General features: G+C 35.5%; 3 protein-coding genes across 4 annotated transcripts; 2 read left to right on the top strand and 1 right to left on the bottom strand.

Moving 5' to 3' along the window:
• The first annotated feature begins 3,457 nt into the window (after positions 1–3,457).
• On the top strand, positions 3,458–7,607 carry LOC132167806 (NADP-dependent D-sorbitol-6-phosphate dehydrogenase-like). Its single transcript, XM_059578835.1, has 6 exons — positions 3,458–3,781; positions 4,407–4,501; positions 4,608–4,725; positions 5,593–5,725; positions 6,702–6,921; positions 7,232–7,607. Exons 1-6 carry the CDS (start codon positions 3,649–3,651, stop codon positions 7,460–7,462), a joined length of 930 nt encoding a protein of 309 aa, XP_059434818.1. The 5' UTR covers positions 3,458–3,648; the 3' UTR covers positions 7,463–7,607.
• Positions 7,608–9,013: 1,406 nt separating this feature from the next.
• Positions 9,014–12,956, bottom strand: LOC132167778 (polyprenol reductase 2). Its single transcript, XM_059578803.1, has 6 exons — positions 12,488–12,956; positions 11,522–11,871; positions 10,573–10,807; positions 9,697–9,795; positions 9,307–9,378; positions 9,014–9,180 (listed from the first exon to the last, which is right to left on the bottom strand). Exons 1-6 carry the CDS (start codon positions 12,641–12,643, stop codon positions 9,076–9,078), a joined length of 1,017 nt encoding a protein of 338 aa, XP_059434786.1. The 5' UTR covers positions 12,644–12,956; the 3' UTR covers positions 9,014–9,075.
• A 2,330-nt stretch (positions 12,957–15,286) lies between these two features.
• Positions 15,287–20,583, top strand: LOC132165199 (protein BASIC PENTACYSTEINE4). Of its 2 annotated transcripts, XM_059575698.1 has the most exons (4): positions 15,287–15,405; positions 17,420–17,594; positions 19,206–19,385; positions 19,492–20,583. In XM_059575698.1, the coding sequence occupies exons 3-4, from the start codon at positions 19,317–19,319 to the stop codon at positions 20,368–20,370; spliced, it is 948 nt and encodes a 315-aa protein (XP_059431681.1). In that variant the 5' UTR covers positions 15,287–15,405; positions 17,420–17,594; positions 19,206–19,316; the 3' UTR covers positions 20,371–20,583. The 2 variants fall into 2 exon arrangements, with proteins under 2 accessions (XP_059431681.1, XP_059431673.1); XM_059575690.1 differs by lacking the exon at positions 17,420–17,594.

Raw genomic sequence — 20,583 nt, 5'->3', positions numbered from 1 at the left:
ACAAGAATCCGACGTCGTAGCAACTTGGTGAGTTTGGGCTGACTTCTAAGATTTACAAGGCTATTCGGCCTAGGCCTACTTGTATTCCGGTACTACGACTTGTATTGTAACCCAGCGTTATCAATAATTCGGGTCACCCAACGTTATCAATAATTCGGGTCAAATATCCAATCGGATCGAGATTTCTTATAATTTCTTTTTTGAAGTGCTTGTAAGAGGAGCAGGCTCTCTACTTGAGCGAGTGGGCCTCTGCTCGAACAAGGAGCTTATGTTCGGACAAGAAAGTCTCATCGAGACCCTACTCAATTATAAGGGACGTGAAAAATTGTAAGGGATCCTAATCTACCCAATCTCCTTTATGACAGTTTTTATCAAATTTTTTATATTAAAAATACATGTAAGAACCAGACACTCTACCGGCAAATAGCAATATAATAAATTGGGTTAAAGGAAACTAAGATTGCCTTAACTTGAAGTTTTTAAAGTACATGTTTCAGCATAATAGAGTCTCCTGGTTAAACTAACAATGGAATTGCAATTTTATATGCATTGAATCCGTAAGTAACACAACCAACTCCTTAAGAATTAGAACCAAGTGAATAGTTTTGGCTCTTCTATAAAAGGTTTAACTGAAAATCCTAGTAAAGAGGGTTAGCTGAAGGGCTTAGTAAAAGAGTGAGATACATTGAGCAATTTGAAACTTTAGAGAAAATATTATAAATTGCGTGATAGTTTAAGGAGAGCAAGTATAATTTTCTAGGATTCTCCGATTGATTACTCACAAACGAAAAATCCCCTTTGTCAAGCATCTAACAATTGAACAACTTTGTGCAACAAAAACAGGGCATACTTGGTGTTGACTGAGGTTTGGGTTCTTAGGTTGTCTACCAATGAGGTGTGCATTTCATGTTTTGCCCAAATTTGTGCTCATGGCCGATTAATTAATACACCAACTTCATCTCCTACTTAAATTGTCCTTACGCACGTTGATTGGAGACAAATGCCACTTCTCTCTAAGTACTTGAAGCTCTAGTGAGGAGTTATTTTTCTGTTCTGAGGTCTAAAGAAATTTTGAAGTTCTCAAGTTACTCAAATCGGAGAAAGTTGAATATCGGATGAAGAGACAGAAACAGAGACCTTGATGGTCATGACTTTTGGTATGATAACCGACCTATAGTAAGCACAAGAAATCCCTTAATTCCGTCCTTGGTTTGACTTTATTGCAATGAGGCCATATTGAAATTTATTGTGAAAGATGTGTGTTGTGCAACTATGAATAATTAAGTAGTGGTAGTATGCACAAAAGTGAATAGCTGATATATGTAAAAGAAAAAAAATTATAGCACCTGTGGTGTAGTTTTTTAAAGGTTCATATTTAGTTTAATTTTCTCTCTTTCTTATGCAACACTTGAAATTAAATATAAACCCTTTTAAAAAACTAGAGCATAAATATTGTAATTTTCTAAGCCAAATCAAAATGGGATGCATAATGTTAGAACACAAGATAATATGGGACTCTCACACTCAAGATCTATAATATGAGACTCTCACACTCAAGATCTATAGATAATTCCAAGTAGTTATTATATGTAATTAGATTTCATTATCATCTCTTATCCCTTATCTCTGTATATTTGAGTTTCATCTCTTTATCTTGTGTTCTAACACATAAAATTAATTTTTGTGATAAGATATTATTCGAGTAAATTATATGCAACCATAGTCAGTAAAGTTTGGAATAGACCAATATCTCCTAACGACGCTGTATGAGTCTAAGAATTACGGGTTTTTGTCTCCAATTGGGTTAAACATACACTCCAACTAGGGGTGAAAAGGCGGTTAGTGAATTCCGCCTAAGCGGTTAAATTAAAAATAAATAAATAAATAAAAAATGACATGAACCTTAGAAGTTGGTTAAGTTGATTAATTAACCAACTTCATACCGAAATTGAACAGTTTCAATTTTTTCGATTAGTCAATTATAAGTTTTTATGTTAACATTTATTAACTTCCTTGTAACTACAGAATCAATCAAACACATGCTTTACAAATGAAAAGAAAAAGTAAATCCATGGAATATGAAACAAAAAGGACAACTACAATTCAATTGGACAAAACAAAACAATAAGGAAATCTAATAGAAAAAATTCAAGTTTTACTTCAAAAATCGGTTAAGTCAGTTAACTGGTAAAAAAAATAATTCTACTGCCTACCCAACCGAACTAACGTCGAAACAATATTTTTATTCCGCCTACCGACTGTCGGAAGTCAGTTGTAGGTCGGTGACAGTTCTGTGGTAGTCAATAGGCGATAAACAGTTAACCTGTACACCCCTAATTTTATACACTTCATTATACAAGATGCAGCCCTAACGATTTCATCCGTCTCTCTCCGCTTCCGCTATCTTTTATCTCTTCCTCTTTTTTCATATTTTATATTTTATATAAAATTCTATACAATATTAGAGTCACTGTTTTCCTAGTGCGTCTTTAAAGCTTCTGTTCTCCACTCGTGCAAGTTTTCCCATTTGAGCATTTCTTCGGTGTTTTTTCACGACAACAATAGTGATGTAGGACGTGGAAGCACAAAATATAACAATAACATAAAATAAAAATATATGGAGTCACAATAGAGAAAATGGCCTATTCACCATAAGAGAGTAATCTTTTTGTTTTTTTTTACATGTCCGCACAAGGAAAGGGAAAGAAAAGAAGAGAAAGGAAGATTCAAATTAGCGACCTCCGTTTACAACTAATTGAAGTACCCCTTAAAGGACGATTAGAGAGTAATCAAAACTCATCAATTTACTAGAAAAACAAATTATCATTCAAATTCCTGTAACCGATGGCGGCGAGGACTACAGAAGGTCAAGTTAAGCAGCTTTTTAGGATTACGAAGATTCATCCCGGAGGGAGATGCCCTTAAAGTGGTCCAAGCACTGAATAACTCAGACGTTTGTCGTGGGCTCTATTGGTAAATCATCAATGATTCTAATTATAAACTTTCATATCAATTTGTAAAAAAAAAAAAAAATTATAATAAAAATTGTAGTGTTTGCCCATTTGAGTTATCTACATGATTTATTGCCTCTTTAATCATTATGCCAATTTTATAAATGAAAAGTTTTAAATAAGTAACAATACTTTATTTTGTTTTATGTACGCTTATAATTAATTCTAACAATTTTTTACATGTAAACTCTACACAAAATTAAGAGGGATCTAACTCGTTTAATTATATAGGTCGGGTTATAATTGACCTATATAGTCTTATATTCATACTTCGATACGATTCAAACTCATCAAGTGACACTAAGACTGGCAATTTGTATACTACTTGCAAATTCGATACAAACCCGCTACAAAATTAACAGATATTTTTAATTGATCAAAGTTAGTGTAATCTCTTGTATATATATATATAAAATCTCTTGACCTTTTCGCCTTATACAGTGGATCAAGGCCTATCGTGGCTCAGTATTGGGTCACTTCACTAAACCCAAAAAATCGCTGAAATTGGTTACATTGGCTTTAGCCTTTATCTGCACTGACAACGGTGGCTTGCATATTTGCCATCAACCAAGAACAGGGAAACCAATCTCGTTGAAACTTAGCAGTCGAAGAAGCAGCTCAGGTTGTCTCAGAGAGAATGGCCATCACACTCAACAGTGGGTTCAAGATGCCCGTAGTGGGTCTTGGTGTTTGGCGTGTCGAAGACAGAGAAATGAGGGACCTCATCATCAACGCAATCAAGATCGGTTATCGCCATTTCGATTGTGCCGGTACTCTTTCTCTCATAAAAAAACTTGGTTCTTTTGTAATTTTTATGTAGTGGGTCGAAGACTTGTGGTTCTATTACTCGAAGATTAGTTGGGTATTCAATGTGGTGCTTGATGAACATATACACTAGCTAATATGATTTAAAGTTGAACCTTGCAACTTTCTGGTTAGTCTACTCTTTGAACTATGAATTTCCATATATTTTTGCTAATTCAACTAAATGAAACTGGGAGATTCTTTGTTGTAGTTGCTTCGGTTTAAGATATCATTAAACATTTGAACCCATGTGGGGATTTACTTTTTGGATTTGCAAATCATTGAAAATCCCATTAACATCTTGCGCCATTTCTAGCTTTCTTTGTTTTGGTGGGAGTTCCTATTGCTATAGTTTAATGTATACATGGTGTATATTGAACCATCATTAGATCAAATTTGAGAAAATCATTGACATTCAAGAAAATACACTTGAGAGGGTACAGTGGCAACTGGAGAGCAAATGTAGTTGTTTGCATGCTCCGCTCACCATTTATGCTCGCAGTAGCAGTAGATTTCCGTGGTGGTCGTAGTGTCTGTCTTTTTGAGGTGTTTATGAGGCATATGATGTTTGACAAGGTATGTTGCTTGCAGCTGATTACAAGAATGAAGCAGAAGTTGGGGAGGTGCTTGCAGAAGCATTTCAGACTGGACTTGTGAAGAGGGAGGATCTTTTTATCACCACAAAGGCTAGTTTAACTGCGAAATTATAACTTTTCTTCTATTAGTGATAGCAGTTATCTCTGGTTGTTGAGATAATGACAAACTCTTTGATTAATTGCGCATCAATTGCAGCTTTGGAATTCAGACCATGGACATGTTGTTGAAGCCTGTAAAGACAGCCTTAAAAAGCTTCGGCTAGATTATCTGGATCTGTACCTTATTCACTTTCCTGTAGCTACCAAGCATACTGGTACATCCTGTCTGTCTGTTTCATCATTTTGATGTTGTTATCTGTATGTTGTATTATTTGGCATGTAGTTGAGGTTTACAATTTATGGGCTGCATAGCTTAAAGTCCAATTCTAATATGATGAAAATAAGAGATGGCTTCAGAAACCAAATATTTGGCATATATAACTGCTTAGGTGGTGAACGTGCTGCCGACGGTGTTAATGGGGAATCTCAATATAAGTACTAGGGACACTAGGTGAAGTTCATGAAAGGATCATAACACTATGGCTTGAGTCTCTTTACTAGTGCTTGCTGGCTTTGTCCCATACATAGAGGTGGGAGGCCTACATTTGATGGAAAGTGTGTTCACTGAATAAAATAAGCCAATGGAAATTTTGAATTAGAAGTTAGAGATTGATACGAGTCCCCCTCCCATTTCCTCACACAACTCCTTTCTCCTGCATAACTGGTTTACATATTCTATACTGTAGTTTATGATACCGGTGTTTAGTTATTGTATTGTCATTATTTTGTTAGAATATTAATTAAATGATTAAATTTAACATTTTCTATTAGCTTAATTTTTTAGGACAACTGGTGATTTAACACAGTATCAAAGCAATGATTTTGAGCTTGAATCTGAACTTTGTAATTTAACTCGTATTTTAGTTAAATATTCTACATATGAAGCCTCACTTTTTGGTGGAGAGTTTCAACCTACATATGAAAAAGAGTGTTAGAATATTAATTAAATGATTATTCATAATTTTCTATCAGTTTAAGCTTTTGGGATAACTAATTATTTAGCATATTCAAAGCAATTTGAGACCTCAACACCTGCCAGTAATTAAATTTTCTGAAAATTTTCTTATCCTACATACATGCAGGAGTGGGTAACACTAGCAGTGCTTTGGATGCTGATGGTGTGCTGGATATAGACACAACCATAACCCTGGAAACCACCTGGCGTGCTATGGAAGATCTGGTTTCAATGGGTTTAGTTCGCAGCATTGGGATCAGGTGACGATCATTTTAAATTTTTTTGGCACATTCCAATGTGTATGTTGAAGCTATATATGCTGACCATATGTTATTACTCTATGTGGCTCTTTTCCTTTTTTTAATAAAACAATCTCCCCACTAATCGTATCTTCCAAAATCTGAAGTTCTATTTTTACTCATTTTCAAGCATAGAAAAGTGGAATGGAACATTTATTGTATGCAACTCAAGATGTTGACTAGGGATGGACACCATATATATGGTGACCTCATAAGTCATGACAATCACTCAGAGTTGCTTTTTATAGGAGAATTGCTATTCACAAGATTCACATATTGTATAACCTTCGTGCTGTTAGAAGTTATACATACGCATATACATGCGTGCATACTTGTATGGGAAGGAGTAAGAGAATAGCTGTACAACTTCTGCAGATTTGGCTGCTCTGTGCCTAGTACTCAAGGGGTTTTTCTTGCCTCATTTTATGTTCAAAAGGTTAAGTGTGGAATCTAGATCCATAATTTCTGTGGTTTTTTGGCTGTTGGAAACATGATCGTTAAATTAATTTGTGGGCCGGCCAATTTTAACAGGATGAACGGTAAAACCTACTTTGACAGAGTTCAATGATCTGAATCACATGATTTTAGTATTGGAATAGCTATAATGTCTCAATTAGAAATCATCAGCAACATAGTTTATGCTCGTTTTCACTAAATACAACAAATTGACAAAAGCCTCTTAAGAATCCTGATGTCGCATAGCCTTTTGGAATTTCACTTTGTGTATTAAATTAAACTGTGCCACAGTCATCATTTTGAATTTTTATGTTTGGAAAGATGTCTTGGATTGATTATCTTTATGTGTCTCAGCTGGAATCTGACATACATTGTAAGTGCAAGAAAAGCTGCAACATTTTTTTTTCCTGACTTGAGTATCCTCAGTTTTCATATCTGTCAAAATATGAAATTTGTGTTCTGATGAAGATTTTCTATGCAGTAACTATGACATCTTTCTAACTAGAGATTGCTTAGCTTACTCCAAAGTGAAGCCTGCTGTGAATCAAATTGAAACACACCCCTATTTTCAACGCGATTCCCTCGTGAAATTCTGTCAGAAGCATGGGATTTCTGTCACAGCTCACACCCCTCTAGGAGGTGCTGCAGCCAACCATGAATGGTTTGGTACAGTTTCTAGCTTGGATGATCCAGTTCTCAAAGTAAGTTAACTTCTTCCTATCTTAATGGATAAATTGCCATCTGATACCATTAATGTTGAACATAAAATTGTTTGATAACATTTTTTCTCCCTCATCTGATAAAATTGTTTGATAACATAAATTGCCATCTGATAAAATTGGTTGATAACATAAAATACTAACAAATAATTCAAAACTATATTTACCTTCATCTCATATTGGAACACTTTTTCAAACAAAAAACACCCTCTAAAAAGCACTAACAACGAAGCGGAACTTCTCTAGTTCTGGTCTAGCAAAAGTATTGTTATCTTGTTTCTCTCTGTTCCAGGGATTGGCTGCAAAATACAAAAGAACTGTGGCCCAGATTGTTCTTCGATGGGGCATCCAACGTGACACGGTTGTCATTCCAAAGACAGCCAAACCGGAGAGATTGGAGGAGAATTTCCAAGTTTTTGACTTCGAGCTAAGCAAGGAGGACATGGACCTGATCAAAAGTTTGGACAGGAAATATCGAACCAATCAGCCTGCCAAGTTTTGGGGCATAGACCTGTATGCATAATTACTTCCATATTCTGATTCTGCAACAAAAAGAGTGTTGGAGCCATTGGACACCCTCTGGATTTGTAAACATTTAACTGATATTTTAGTTCCTTCTCCGGAGCTCTTTGGATCTTTGCAGTATGAAAGCCTTTTTGTTATCTGCATTTGACTTGTCAGCATTAGAACTCTGTAATTTTATGGTTGATACATGTATCCTTCGAATTATGATCCTTTCCATTTCATTTGAACTCCAGTTAGTTATAATGGAATGGTATTTTTGTCCACTCAAAAAGTGAAAAGACAAAAATATCCATTCATTATAACTAACTGAATATTATCTAGTTCATTTGGACTGGAGATGATTATGTTCTGTATCATTTGGCTACATGCTTAGGAATGCACTTGGCTCTGCAATTTATGATGCCAAAAGCTTGGTTTTAAATAAAATGTCCAATTTGAGGGATTTGGCTTAGGTGCGGCAAACAAATTTATAGGAGATTTTATGTAGCTGTTTCGGTGGTCCATATTTAATAATTCTCTCTTTTATGAAAAACTTGAAATTAAATCTAGACCGTTAAAACAATTACAAAAATCTCATGTAATTTCTTTTACGGCACCTACCATTTGAGAGTGTATTAAGAAAAAATAGCAACTTGAATACAGTACAAAAAAAATTTCACATTTTTCAACCATTGATAAGGGAGTGTGCTACAATTTTAAAGGTCAAATTATAATTATATTGAACACATAACTAGATTTTTAAAATAGTAATGGAATGATATATTTTGAATGCCAACTCTGCTTGCTTTCAGATTGCATATAATATTTTCAAAGTCAGAGTAATTAAATCATACAGTTTTAAACAAATTGAATAACCCATATCATCGGTCATATATTAGGTCAGTGAACAATTTCCAATCCCACCGGATTATTGGACCTCCAATAATGCAGTAGTGACTCTTTTATTTAGCCTTGTATCAAACATCTATCTCAATTTTATTTCCCATATTTCTCATTATACCCCTATCTATTTAAATATAATTATGCCTCTAAATTAAATTTTTTTTTTTTTTAAAAAAAAAAAACCTTCCCTAGTAATAGACCACGGCCTACCTGGGGTATAATGCTATAAGTCCCTCTTGAATCATTCCAAGAATGATGTGGCTATTAAAATCACAATTGGACTTGTAATTGATCATTATTAAATTTTGATTAAATCGTGATTTTAAAAGTCACATCATTCTTAAAAAGACTCAAAAAAAACACAAAATAGACTTCTAGAATTACTTTTACCCGGGTCTTCTCCAACGGTGGTTTTTTATTTATTTATTTGATGCAGGGGTCTTATTGTTATTTTCTAAAATTCCTATCGGATTTAACAAAAAATGCTAACAAAGAAGGCCAAGTAAAAGGCTACGAGTTTGGAGGGTCAATTGCAATTTTTTAAAATTTTGGATGACATTACAATTTTTAAGTGTAAGTTTGAGCAGATAAGTGTAGTTATCAAAAAAAAAAAGTGTAGTTTCTCATTAAAAAAAAAAAAAAAACACTTTTCAGTATGGCCTTCCACTCAACCAACTCTTCATTGCACAAACTCGAAGAGTATTATCTTATAAATTTCAGTGTCAAGGCTCAGTAAAGAAATGGGATAATCGCAAACCGGTTGCTTGGGTAATTGTCAAATTTACGAAGATACCACCTATGTGTTTCTCCTGCTGCAAACACCAAATTTGTCACCTGTAAATGAAAAGAAGAAGAAAAATGTACTAAGATCTGGATCAAAGTGAAGAAGCACAAAGGCCAAAAATAAAATAAAAAATAAAAAATTGTCAAGAACTTTCGTATAGTAAAAGGAAACTATACCACGAATACAAAAAGTAACCAGATTGTGAGATCTGCTCCCCCACTAGCAACCACTAGAGCAGCATATATAACCTTCAAATTAAAATCAGAAAGCAATTAGCACCATGAAAATGCTAACCCTTGACATAATCTTGACTAATTTGAGAATGCCCGTCTTATGTTTACCGACGAGCTTTAGCTCAAATGATACTTTCTCCCTTTATAGCAAGGTGGAGAGTGAGGTCGTGGGTTCAATCCCACCGGGTGCGTGTGTAATTTATCAATAAAAGTAGGATGATCCTTAATCTCATAAAATAAATAAGCATAATAACAAACAAACACATGGGTGCATACATACACATACATAGGGGGGGAGTGGGGAGAGGAAGAGAGAGAGAGAGAGAGAGTTACAATCTCAGCCAGATAGTGTGGAGATGACACAAATTCGAACCAATCACCATGAGGGATTACATACTCCTCAACTTGTTCAGTGTGGTCCCTCAGTGAGCCCTGTCAAGGAATTTGCAATGTCAAACAACAGTAGGATATTGAAGTTTTTAGTGGGGGCATCTCAGCAGGCAAACTAACATTTTCATTCCTTCTACCCATATGCTGGATGTAAAAAATGAACATGGGTGTCAGCAACACCCATGGAAGCCATCATTCCATTTTCTTGCATATCTTGTTTGAGATAATTATGCTTTCTCATAGGAAATCTTTTTAGGAATTCATTTGACATTGATCCTGTTATTTACCATCATTTTGGCAAGGACATGCTGTATGCATATTCATATCCAAAGTAAACAACAAGAATTTATAGTGTGCCAGACAATTAGCAGCAAGTACTCTACATGTTTTATAAGGGGTGTAAGTACTATTATGTATACATATGTGTGTGAGTGCATACATGTGCATGCGAGTGTGTGAATATATATCAAAATTATGCTCCCATAATGTCAATTTCTTCGAATTTCCATCATCTACAAGGACATCAGTCTCCAATATAAAGATAAGCACCTTTAAAAATAAATAAATAAAAAAGTGAAAAGTAAAAAAAAAGCCAGTTTCCATTTACAACGAACTACTTTGCCATTTGCAACTGTAGCCATAATCACAGTCATGAAATAATACCATTGTCAAACTTCTGTCTGTACAGATGGAGGCTTGGTGGTAAAAAAGTGATTATGCAACAATATCTATGACTAAAGCTTCCATTAACAACGAGTCACAGACCTAAGAAATTGACATCTAAATCAACAAACTGATAGCTGAAGTAGTGAAACTTACAAGAATTGCATGACAATTGCGCTGGTGAATCCATCCCCAACAGAATATAGCTGCACCAATCCACTGGCGCCATCCAAGCTTCATAAGAGGATTCACAAATTCCAACCAATCAAATTCAATGGCTGGCATCTGACTCTTGCCTCTAACAATGAATTCAGCCACTCCATTTGCTGCAAATTCATACACGTCCAATGCACAATTGCAGCAAAGTGACAGTGGTGCTGCCGTGTAGAAACTACTCCAAATTCAAGAATAAAACGAATATCAATAGAGTATTATCTATTCTTTCGCAAACAATACTAACAACAAAGAGAAGTGAAAACCTGAAAATAGTTCATAATAGCCAATTAACAGCATTTCTCTTTGTGAATAACAAAGATTAAATACAGGTCTTAAGGTTTGTAGTTTCTATTTTTATTTTGGCAAGGAGTATGATGTGCAATACATGCAAGCAGGCTAGTTTTCCAGTGAAGATTATTTACTACAAGAAGTCAGTATTTATCTTTTAAAACATAGATATTTCCAAAGGGCTAACCTATAAAAATATTTCTTAGCCTATCAAAAAACCACAGTAGCTTTCGAAAGAAAAGTGTTTCTATCAGCCAGTTTCTGACCCCTCACCAGTTGTGAGGAACCATATAATTTGATTTATGATGAATTTAGAACAAAGGTTCAACAAATGTTGAAAGGTAGGATTGTATCCAAGTCACCCCTCTAACAACCCAAGTAAGGTAGAAGTAGCACTAGTTAATGACCCTTTTTTTCAAAAAAGAAAAAAGAAAAAGAAAAACATTACCCCCACCCACCCACCCACCTCTCTCTTAAAAACACACACACACCACAAGGAGAGAGACTAATTCATGAATTCTGAAATTTTCCACTCACACAAAACTACAAATACAATTAGGAAAGAAACTACTGCAAGGGAACTAGATGTCAAGAAACTTACAACAGGCCAGTTAGATAACCAAAGATATGCATCCGAGCTGAGGGGCTATAGTTGAACACATACATTGTCTCAATGAGGCGTCTCAAAACATGAACCTCCATCAATAAAAGAAGAAAAACAGATCGCCAGACCATATATCTTTGCTTTATTGGCGTTGAGCGTGATTTGTGCCAAAATGAAGCATGCGAACCTCCAGTCAAGTAGCTGGCAATATTAGAGTAAAGAAATGGCTCTGAAACCAATGGCACTGTGGTATACGCATACATCCAATTAGTAACAAGTAGGAGTGTTGTGCACATGACTGCCACAACATAAAAATGGCAGAAGAACCTTTGAGGAACTGTGAATCTCTGTAATCCAACAAAGAGTAAATTAAAGTAGGTCTTTTCTTTCTCTTTGAAGTGCTTAGGATTTGAATTCGTTTCATCTACTCCATTGAGTCGTTAATTTTTCCAATACGGCAAAGCGTGATTATGAGAAAAAAAAAATACAGAAATTCAGGAAAAAAAACGTTCTAAAGGAAGAATAATCTACAGAGAACAGAAAGTTTCCTACGATTCTTTAAACTTATTGCAGAAGGACAAGCTAGGCCATATATAACAAGAAAACCAAATTTCCATCTAGGCTAAATAGGATTCCTCAAAATGTATATAGCTTGTTTAAATTACCAAGAAATGCTGGAATAAAAAATCAGCAAAAACACGCGTATGAGTGAGAAAAAATAAAAAATTCAAAATCTAATACTTTGAACCCAAGAAGACTCAACCATCCATTTTAGCTTAGCCCAACACAACGACTAATTTGAGATGACTCCTTCATTATCCAAAACCTAATAACAGAGACGCAAATGACAAAATTTTCGTTTCTTTTTTCCTTCTCTTTTCTCTCCAATTTATCTGCAACCAAATAGACCCAATTAAGAACAAAAAAACCAAACACGGTCGCATGGAACAGACCATCACTCACCTGAGACGAAGACTGCATGATCTTCCCTCGCTTAGCGAAGCCCAACATAGCATCACGAAACCCCCTCAGCCTAGAAGACGGCACCAAAGCAATCAGTATAGGCAAAGTCCCAGCAATCCATGCCGCTCTCAGCAACCCAACAAGCCCCACCTCCATTTTCGAAAAAACCCAGATGAAAACAAAGCTTAACAAGCTCTAAACCGCTAGTTTTGCCTTGGCTCAACTGGGTCTCGGAGAAATGCCATTGCTGCAGACAAAAGGTGCACGAAAAGCCCATAAAACTACGGGATTTTGGCGGATTTAACAGGTTCACGAGTTTGGCAAGCGTTATGCGTAAGTGATTCTAGGCGTGCAGTGTTGGATTGCGGAAAAAGGAGGCCCCTAAGCTTGCGTTTGCTTGCGGAGGCGATCATGAGCGTACGCCTTACGGAGGCTTCAAAACAGTTGCGTTTTGGGAACGCTTTTACTTGAGGATAGACACAAACGGTTGGTTTCGGTAATTGTAATTTGTAAAGAAATAAAACGCTGTCGTTCTTATAGCGGGCAAACAACGTCTGGGCCGACAGGGTGGACTTGTAATTTCGGTCCACTTAGGCTCGGCTTGATGCTCCAAGGCCCATCTTAGACCGAGAACTCCCCACTACCACTAGCCAGTAGGAAGGAGAGACGACTCTTTTTTTTTTTTTTTTTTTCTCATAAAATTATCTAATAAAATTCAGAGTTTAGTTTTAGTTTTAGTTTTGGTATGCAAATATACTAATGGGTCTTTGAGGCAGCCTACAAAGGGCCTACCTATGCAAGTATACTAATGGGCCTTTGAGCCCATTAGTATATTTGCACCGGGTACACACAACTTTTGAAAAAAAAAAAAAAAACAAAAACAAAAAACTCGAAACTAATTTTGAGGAAAAAAAATTGATAAGTGTAGCATTTCTATTTTAACATTTACTTCTTGACAATATATGTTGATACTTTCAAAGTTGAAAAAAAAAAAAAAAAAAAAAAAAAGGATTAATTGACCATCCTCTTAAATCTTATCCTCAGAAGAAGATTATGGTCTTCACAATTTCAAACGAAATGAATAGGTGAGGCCATTAGTATATTTGCACTAGGTACACACAACTTTGAGAACCAACTTTTTTTTAAAAAAAAATTACTTGACCATCCTCTTATCCTCGGAATAGGATTACGGTCCTCACAATTTCAAATGAAATGGATAGGAGTCGGTTCCTTATTTTAAGAGGGAAAAATTATTATTTTATTTTTTTTAGACAATTTTGCCCCTCTAAAAACAAGCTCATCTCCTCTCCATTCTTATCTATAAATAATAATAATAATAATAATGATGATGATGGAGAGGATCCTTCTCCCTTATCCCATCTTTTTGCGCATTCTACAATCACCATGTACTGATAATACGCAAGAAGAAACAACAACAAAGAAGGAATTTGTTGAATTATTGACTTTCGCCAATAAAATGAAATAAATAAATAAATCGCATCTACCATTAGTTTTTGAATTTGGAAATTTTCAATTTCAAATGAATTTGATAATATCCAGTTAGTTATAGTGAATACGTATTTTTGTCCCCTCAAAAAGTAAAAAGATAAAACTACTCATCCACTATAACTAATTTGATATTATCCAGTTCATTTCAAGCCCAAAGTTCTTAGTTTTCAATCCAAAATCCAACACATAAGGAAAATGACAATATGGGTACTGGTGAAACAATTAATGATTGGGGATATAAAAGAAGGCACCACCAACCTTTAGGATCTATAGCATTCATGGACCCATCACAACAATAAAAACGTTTTTAAGTTGCATTATTTTAGTGTTACAAAAAAGTTGCATTGTTTTATATTTTTTGTATTTTAAGATATTGTATATCTAGTAAAATAGGTATTTATAAAATATACATAGTACTATATTTGTTTTGTAATTGGTAATTATTCAATAAAGATAATGAGCAATAATTATTGAGCAAAGTTTTGCTCCAAATTTGATTTAAAGAAATTATCTGTTGAAACCCCAATCTTTCTTTTCTGCAAAATTGTCTTCTTTGCTCGGTTAAACCCCCTCTTTCTTTCCTGAGAAGAGAGGAGAGAGAGAGACAAAGTTTTTAAGAAAACAAGTAAAAAAAAAATCTGAATTCTCTATTCAGCTAAAACCCTATCTCAATCCTTTCCATGAAAATTGTGGCGGAAAATCGTGAGAGAGAGAGAGAGAGAGAGAAAGTTTAAGAAAAGAATTAAAAAAAATCAAAAAAATGATATTTTAATCAAATAGATAATAGAATAGATAATCTGTTAGAGTGTATATGAAAAAATGAGCAGCTAAAATAGAAAATTGTACTTTTTTATTAGCTACTTTACCTAATACTGCCAGAGATGCTCATGTAGCTCATATGCATTTCTCACATGCTCTAAAAGATAGTGCGGGTTTAATATACTGAAATGAAAAATATTCACATCAAAGAAAATTTTGTCTATAATTATTTGATTTCACAGGATTACAAGTACGCACTAACGATTTCGCAGAATTTGAAAGAATAATATTACATACTCATCTCTTATTTCACTCCTATTTTACTATCTTGTGTGACGGTGTCCATCAATCATTGGATCTGCTTTTATTAAAAAGAAAAAGATTTAAAAAGCCTAGTGTGACAAGAATGTGATAGGAGATAGGTATTTAGAATTATTATTATTATTATTATTATTATTATTTAGAATAACCATTTTTTTTTTATGAGATCATATTATTTCCTTCATTTTGGCAAGAGATCAGTCCCACTACTAAAACGCCGCGTTCACAAATTTCAAAGAGACGTCGTCGTCTCTACAACTAGGAGCATATCAGAAAATTTCAGGCTTGGCGTTTCCTCTTGCAGTCCATGCTCATTTTCCCTATCGACAGTGAGTTTCCTTCTCAATCTCATCGCCGTCCATCTCTCTTTCACTCGCTGAATTTCATGTATTTATAGTCATATATATAATATATGCGTCCAGCTCTCTAGGTTTCTGCCTTCTGTGTTCCTCAGTTTGGTGCCAAAACCCTAACTTTTGCTTCAATCCGTGATTAGAACACTCGTATTCTTCGGTTTGGATCGTTATTCCCACTCAAATTGTGATCATGGTTTGAGGAAGCTTGTAAATTTACTGGAATTTGGTGTTCTGTGAATTAGTCAAATTTAGGTGTTTTGTGACTGAGATTGAAGTATTGGCCAAGAAAAGAACAGGATTTGATTTATTGGATCCTGTATGAATTGCTTTTTTGAATTTCAACTCTTCTAGATAAGTGTTCTTTTGTTTGTTTTTACAGTTTCTTTTTAGCTTGTATGGCTTTTCAGAGTAATGAGATTGTTTTTTCTATGATTTAACTGATTTTTGTGTGTGCTTAATTAGTACTTTGTGGTTGGGGGGTTCTTTTAGAATCAGGTGTAGTGTGAGTTCAGGTAAGGTTCTTGACTTCACCAATTAGGATTGTTTAATTAGCTTTGATTTGTTTCAGGTGGTTAGATCTTGATTGGATTTACTTTAAATTAATTAAGTGTTTGTCTTCTACTGAATAGGAGATTTCCCTGGATACTTCCTGTGTATTGGGTTGAGCCCTCTGCCCTTTTTAATGAGATTAAATTACTTGTAAAAGAAAATTTAATTAGTGTGTCATTCAAGTAAGTTGGACTTGGATTGGTACTACAATTTGATGTCTTTTGAGGGTTGATCGTGGGTAGTATGGGACAATGAGATACTTATCACGGCTGTGAGATATTGAGATAGTAAATGCCTTATTAGGCCAGGGAGTAAAAAGAGGAGGAGATTGAGAGACGAGGGCATTGGGTTGAGTAATTTCCTCATTTATCATTTTGGACAATAATATTTTTCTTTTGTGATCTTATTCTTTAGTCTTCTACATGTACATGCCATTTTAGAAGTGCTACACTGCCTGGGCCAATTAGAGATCAAGTTTTGATCCTACTAATGCTTGCTTGTGCTTTGTTTTCACCTAATAAAAATTTAAGTGGAACTAAAATATGCCCACCTTTGATTTTTCTTAGTTGCACCTAAATATTACTGGAGAATGAATAGCATATGGAGATAATGATTGTGAGATCATATATACAATTCTAGATAAGATATGGCTCATAGATGATCAGATTTTTATGTTACTAATTTTGAAGCTGGAATTTCAAGAAACCGTTCGTAAGATGATGATTTTTTCAGCCACGAAATGGTAAAAGAATGAGGGTGCCTTAATGTGAGGGGTTTTTATCTTCAAAGCATATGCTTTGGATGCTTGGACTACATAAAACCTTGCATTATAAGGTTTGATTTTTCTTTTTGGAAGTATAAATGATGCTGTGTGACTTAGTGAACCTTCAAAACTCTACAGCCGGCAAATGTAATGTTGATTATTATAAAGAAAAAATATAATGATAAGTTTCAGAATCTCAGTAGAAGTTTGTGATGCAGACCATTTACTGTTAACTTTTGGTTAGTAAGTTTTTTATTTTATTATTATTAATTTTTTTTAAGAATGTTTTGAGTTATTTTTTCCTTGGTTAGTTTATGATTGGACTGACTTAAAACTACTAGTGAAAGTTAGCTAATTAGTTGGATTTGGATAAGAGTTATAGTGGGTTGTTGCTCAACATTTATGCGATGAGGTTTTTTTCTCCATGATGTTTATCATGCAGATAGGTCTTCTCTTTTCTATAAAGTATGCATAATCTTTTTTTTTTTTTTTTTTTGGCTTGTGTATGCTGTGATTTATTTCTTTGTAAGAAGGCGAAGAACTTATTTGATTAAAGTTTTATTGGAGTGACTGAATTGTCTATGCATCTTTGTGCATATAGGTGTATCTCAAGTGTTTCAGTTCTTCTTTTCATATAGGTGTATCTCAAGTGTTTCAGTTCTTCTTTTCATATAGGTGTACCTCAAGTGTTTCAGTTCTTCTTTTACTTTTTCCTCAAAAGGTAGTTCAAGAAAAGAGCATTTCGAGCAGTGAGATGGTTCTAGTTACACACATCTTTTGCCTGGCATCTTTAGATGGCCTATGGAATAGATTTGACTTTGACTGGAATCTATTGAGAACAGCCATGTGGGTATGTATCCAGGGCGTTTTTGACCACCAGCTATTGGGATAAATTTTAAAAGAATCTAATTCAGTTTCTTCTTCCATGACTTAGGGTGTGTAACATAATGTGGTCAACCAGCATCTTTTAGGGTATTTTGGGTATTGAGAAATGCTCCTCAATATTCTCAAATGCCGATCTACTAGCATTCTCTTTGTTCTTTTGCTTTTTGTTTTCTATTTATTTTTTAAAGTGGATGTGAATGTGCCACATAGACAAGAATGCTAAGAGATGGACACTTGAGAATGTTGAGTATCATTTTTCTTGGGTATTTTAAGTGTCTGCTAAGCATGCATAAAGTCCATTGTATTTTCTATTTGAGCTATGTCATTACAGCCAACTTTCCCAGGGACCACATTTTTTGCTGGTAATCTGGATTGATCCTGTTGTGAGTGCATTTGTTAGTGTTAAGTCCCACATTGAGAAAAAATAAAAGAAAAATAGTACTTAATATACCTAAGTGGATCTTAACCCATTAGCTTAGGCTTTTGGGTTAGAGTTGTGTTCAACTATGTATATTAATGTACTCTTGGTAAAAACTTCATAATCACTTTATCTTCCAACAAGTGGTATCAGAGCCATGGTTAGCTTCTTAGGACGGGTGTTTGGACGCGTCGGGTTTGGAGCTGTGTCTGCATCCGCAACTCTTGACGCGAGACACTCTTGAAAATGTAAAAAGACTCATAAGCGAGGGAGAGTTGGGTCAATGTGAAGAGATTCACAAGTGAGGGGGAGATTGTTGTGAGTGCACTTGTGAGTGTTGAGTCCTACATTGAGAAAATATAAAAGAAAAAGAGTACTTAATATATTTAAATGGACTTTGGCCCATTAACTTAGGCTATTGGGTTAGGGTTGTGTTCAACTATGTATATTAATGTACTCTTGGTAAGAACTCCATAAAGCTTTATCTCCCAACAGAACCATGCCTCTGTTTGTACAGTGCACATTCAGGTTTGTATTCTACTTTTAGGTAGTGATGCTTTTTGCAATATTTGGTAGCGGCAAACCTATCAGGTAAGTCTGTTGGTGCATATCAAAGACCTACTCTGCCTTCACCTAGGTTTGGCCTCTAAGGCGTGGGAGAGGGCCACCTTTCATTGTGTAGCCCATAGGGCCCCCAATCTTCAAAATAATAATAATAATAGTGAAAAGTGGATGCATAAAACTCACTAGGCACCTGACAACTTTGCTCCCTGTTTGTTTTCATGCCCTCTTTCTGAACTAAGCTATACAGGGCAATGTCAATAGAGAAAGTCTTAAATCTGTGTAAAGAATGTTTTGCATATAGCTATAAATTGTACCCTACTTATCAAAAAAAAAATAAATTGTACCCTTTCCAAAATTCTGGGTTATCATATTGCGCAGAGATGGTGGTGACTGTTGTTTTGACAGGTTTTACATTACTGAGAAGGTTATTTTTGGTGTAAATTCTGATGTTGTCATTTTTTACCACTCTTATGGGTTTCACTTCCGTTTGAACTTGAATCTTTCACACTACAACATAAGTGGAGACATCCTTAGCTTTGTTGCTTGTTACCATTTGACTTGAAATTCAGCTTTTGGTTTCTCATTTGATACCAGATCACGTGTTAATGAGGTGGGAAGCTAGTTGAGGCCAATTTCTTTTCAAATTGAACTCCGAGGGCTGCTTGAAACCGATTTCTTCCTTTGCTGCTAATATCCCAACATAAAATGGATGGTGGTCGGCAACATGAAAATGGGAGACATAAACCAGATTATTTCAGAGGACCACACTCTCCGGTAATGAGAAAGCAACAAAAACTGCCCAATTTTCTGTTGATATCTTTTCTCTTTTTGTATGCATCTGTTCCATATAATTTGAATGGAATAGAAATGAAATGTGCAGTGGAATATGGTGCCCCAGCATCAAGTAAAGGAACCAAATGCCTTAGTCATGAATAAGAAGATCATGTCCATTATCGCCGAGAGGGATGCTGCTATTCGTGAAAGGAATGCAGCCCTATCAGAAAAGAATGAAGCCTTGGCTGCGCGGGATGAGGCACTCCGGCAACGAGATGAGGCAATTTCTCAGCGGGATGTTGCCCTAATGGAACGAGACAATGCCCTTGCAGCCCTTCAAGTCCGGGATCATGCCATGAACTTCCCATTAGGTGGCGGGATTCAGCGTGGATCAAAGCGCATGCACCACCCCTCAAGCCATCTAGTTAACATGGCTGAAGCTCCTTACAGCACGAAGGAATCGCAAATAACTGATGCCTTCCCAATAACCGTTATTGCTTCTGAAGCTGTCAAGTCACATCAGGCTAAGAGAACAAAGGAAAACAAGGCAGTTTCATCTAAGGCATCAAAAACTCCACGAAAAGGGAAGAAAGTGGGTGAGGATTTGAATAGGCAGGCTGCTTGTGATGGTACAAAGTATAGATCTGAGTGGGATAGTCAGGATCTGGGCTTGAACCTAGTTACTTTTGATGAGTCCACCATGCCGGTGCCAGTTTGCTCTTGCACTGGATTACCTAGACAATGCTACAAATGGGGAAATGGTGGGTGGCAGTCATCTTGTTGCACCACCAGGTTGTCTATGTATCCACTACCTCAGATGCCAAATAAGCGCCATGCTCGAGTTGGTGGTCGGAAAATGAGTGGAAGTGTCTTTACTAGATTACTCAGTCGGCTGGCTGCAGAAGGCCATGATCTGGCACTACCATTGGATCTCAAGGATTTCTGGGCCAGACATGGAACAAATCGCTACATCACCATCAAATAGCTTAGGAAACACTCTTTGGGATGGAGTACGTTTTGCTTTTTATAGCCTCTCTATCATATCTTAAATTTGTCTGATTGCTTCATTACCAAATATTGCTGAACTGAATGGACGCAAAGATGGAGCATTGGTAGGAGGTGTTTCAATGATCCTTTTGTTATATATTGTAATTAGACTCTAGTTTTATCCCAATGGAGAGGAATTCTTTTTTGGGCA

The sequence above is a fragment of the Corylus avellana genome, chromosome ca1 (assembly GCF_901000735.1).
Source record: "Corylus avellana chromosome ca1, CavTom2PMs-1.0".
NCBI lineage: Eukaryota > Viridiplantae > Streptophyta > Magnoliopsida > Fagales > Betulaceae > Corylus > Corylus avellana.
Note: the sequence above shows the minus strand (reverse complement) of the source record. Positions and strands in the feature narration are given on the sequence as shown.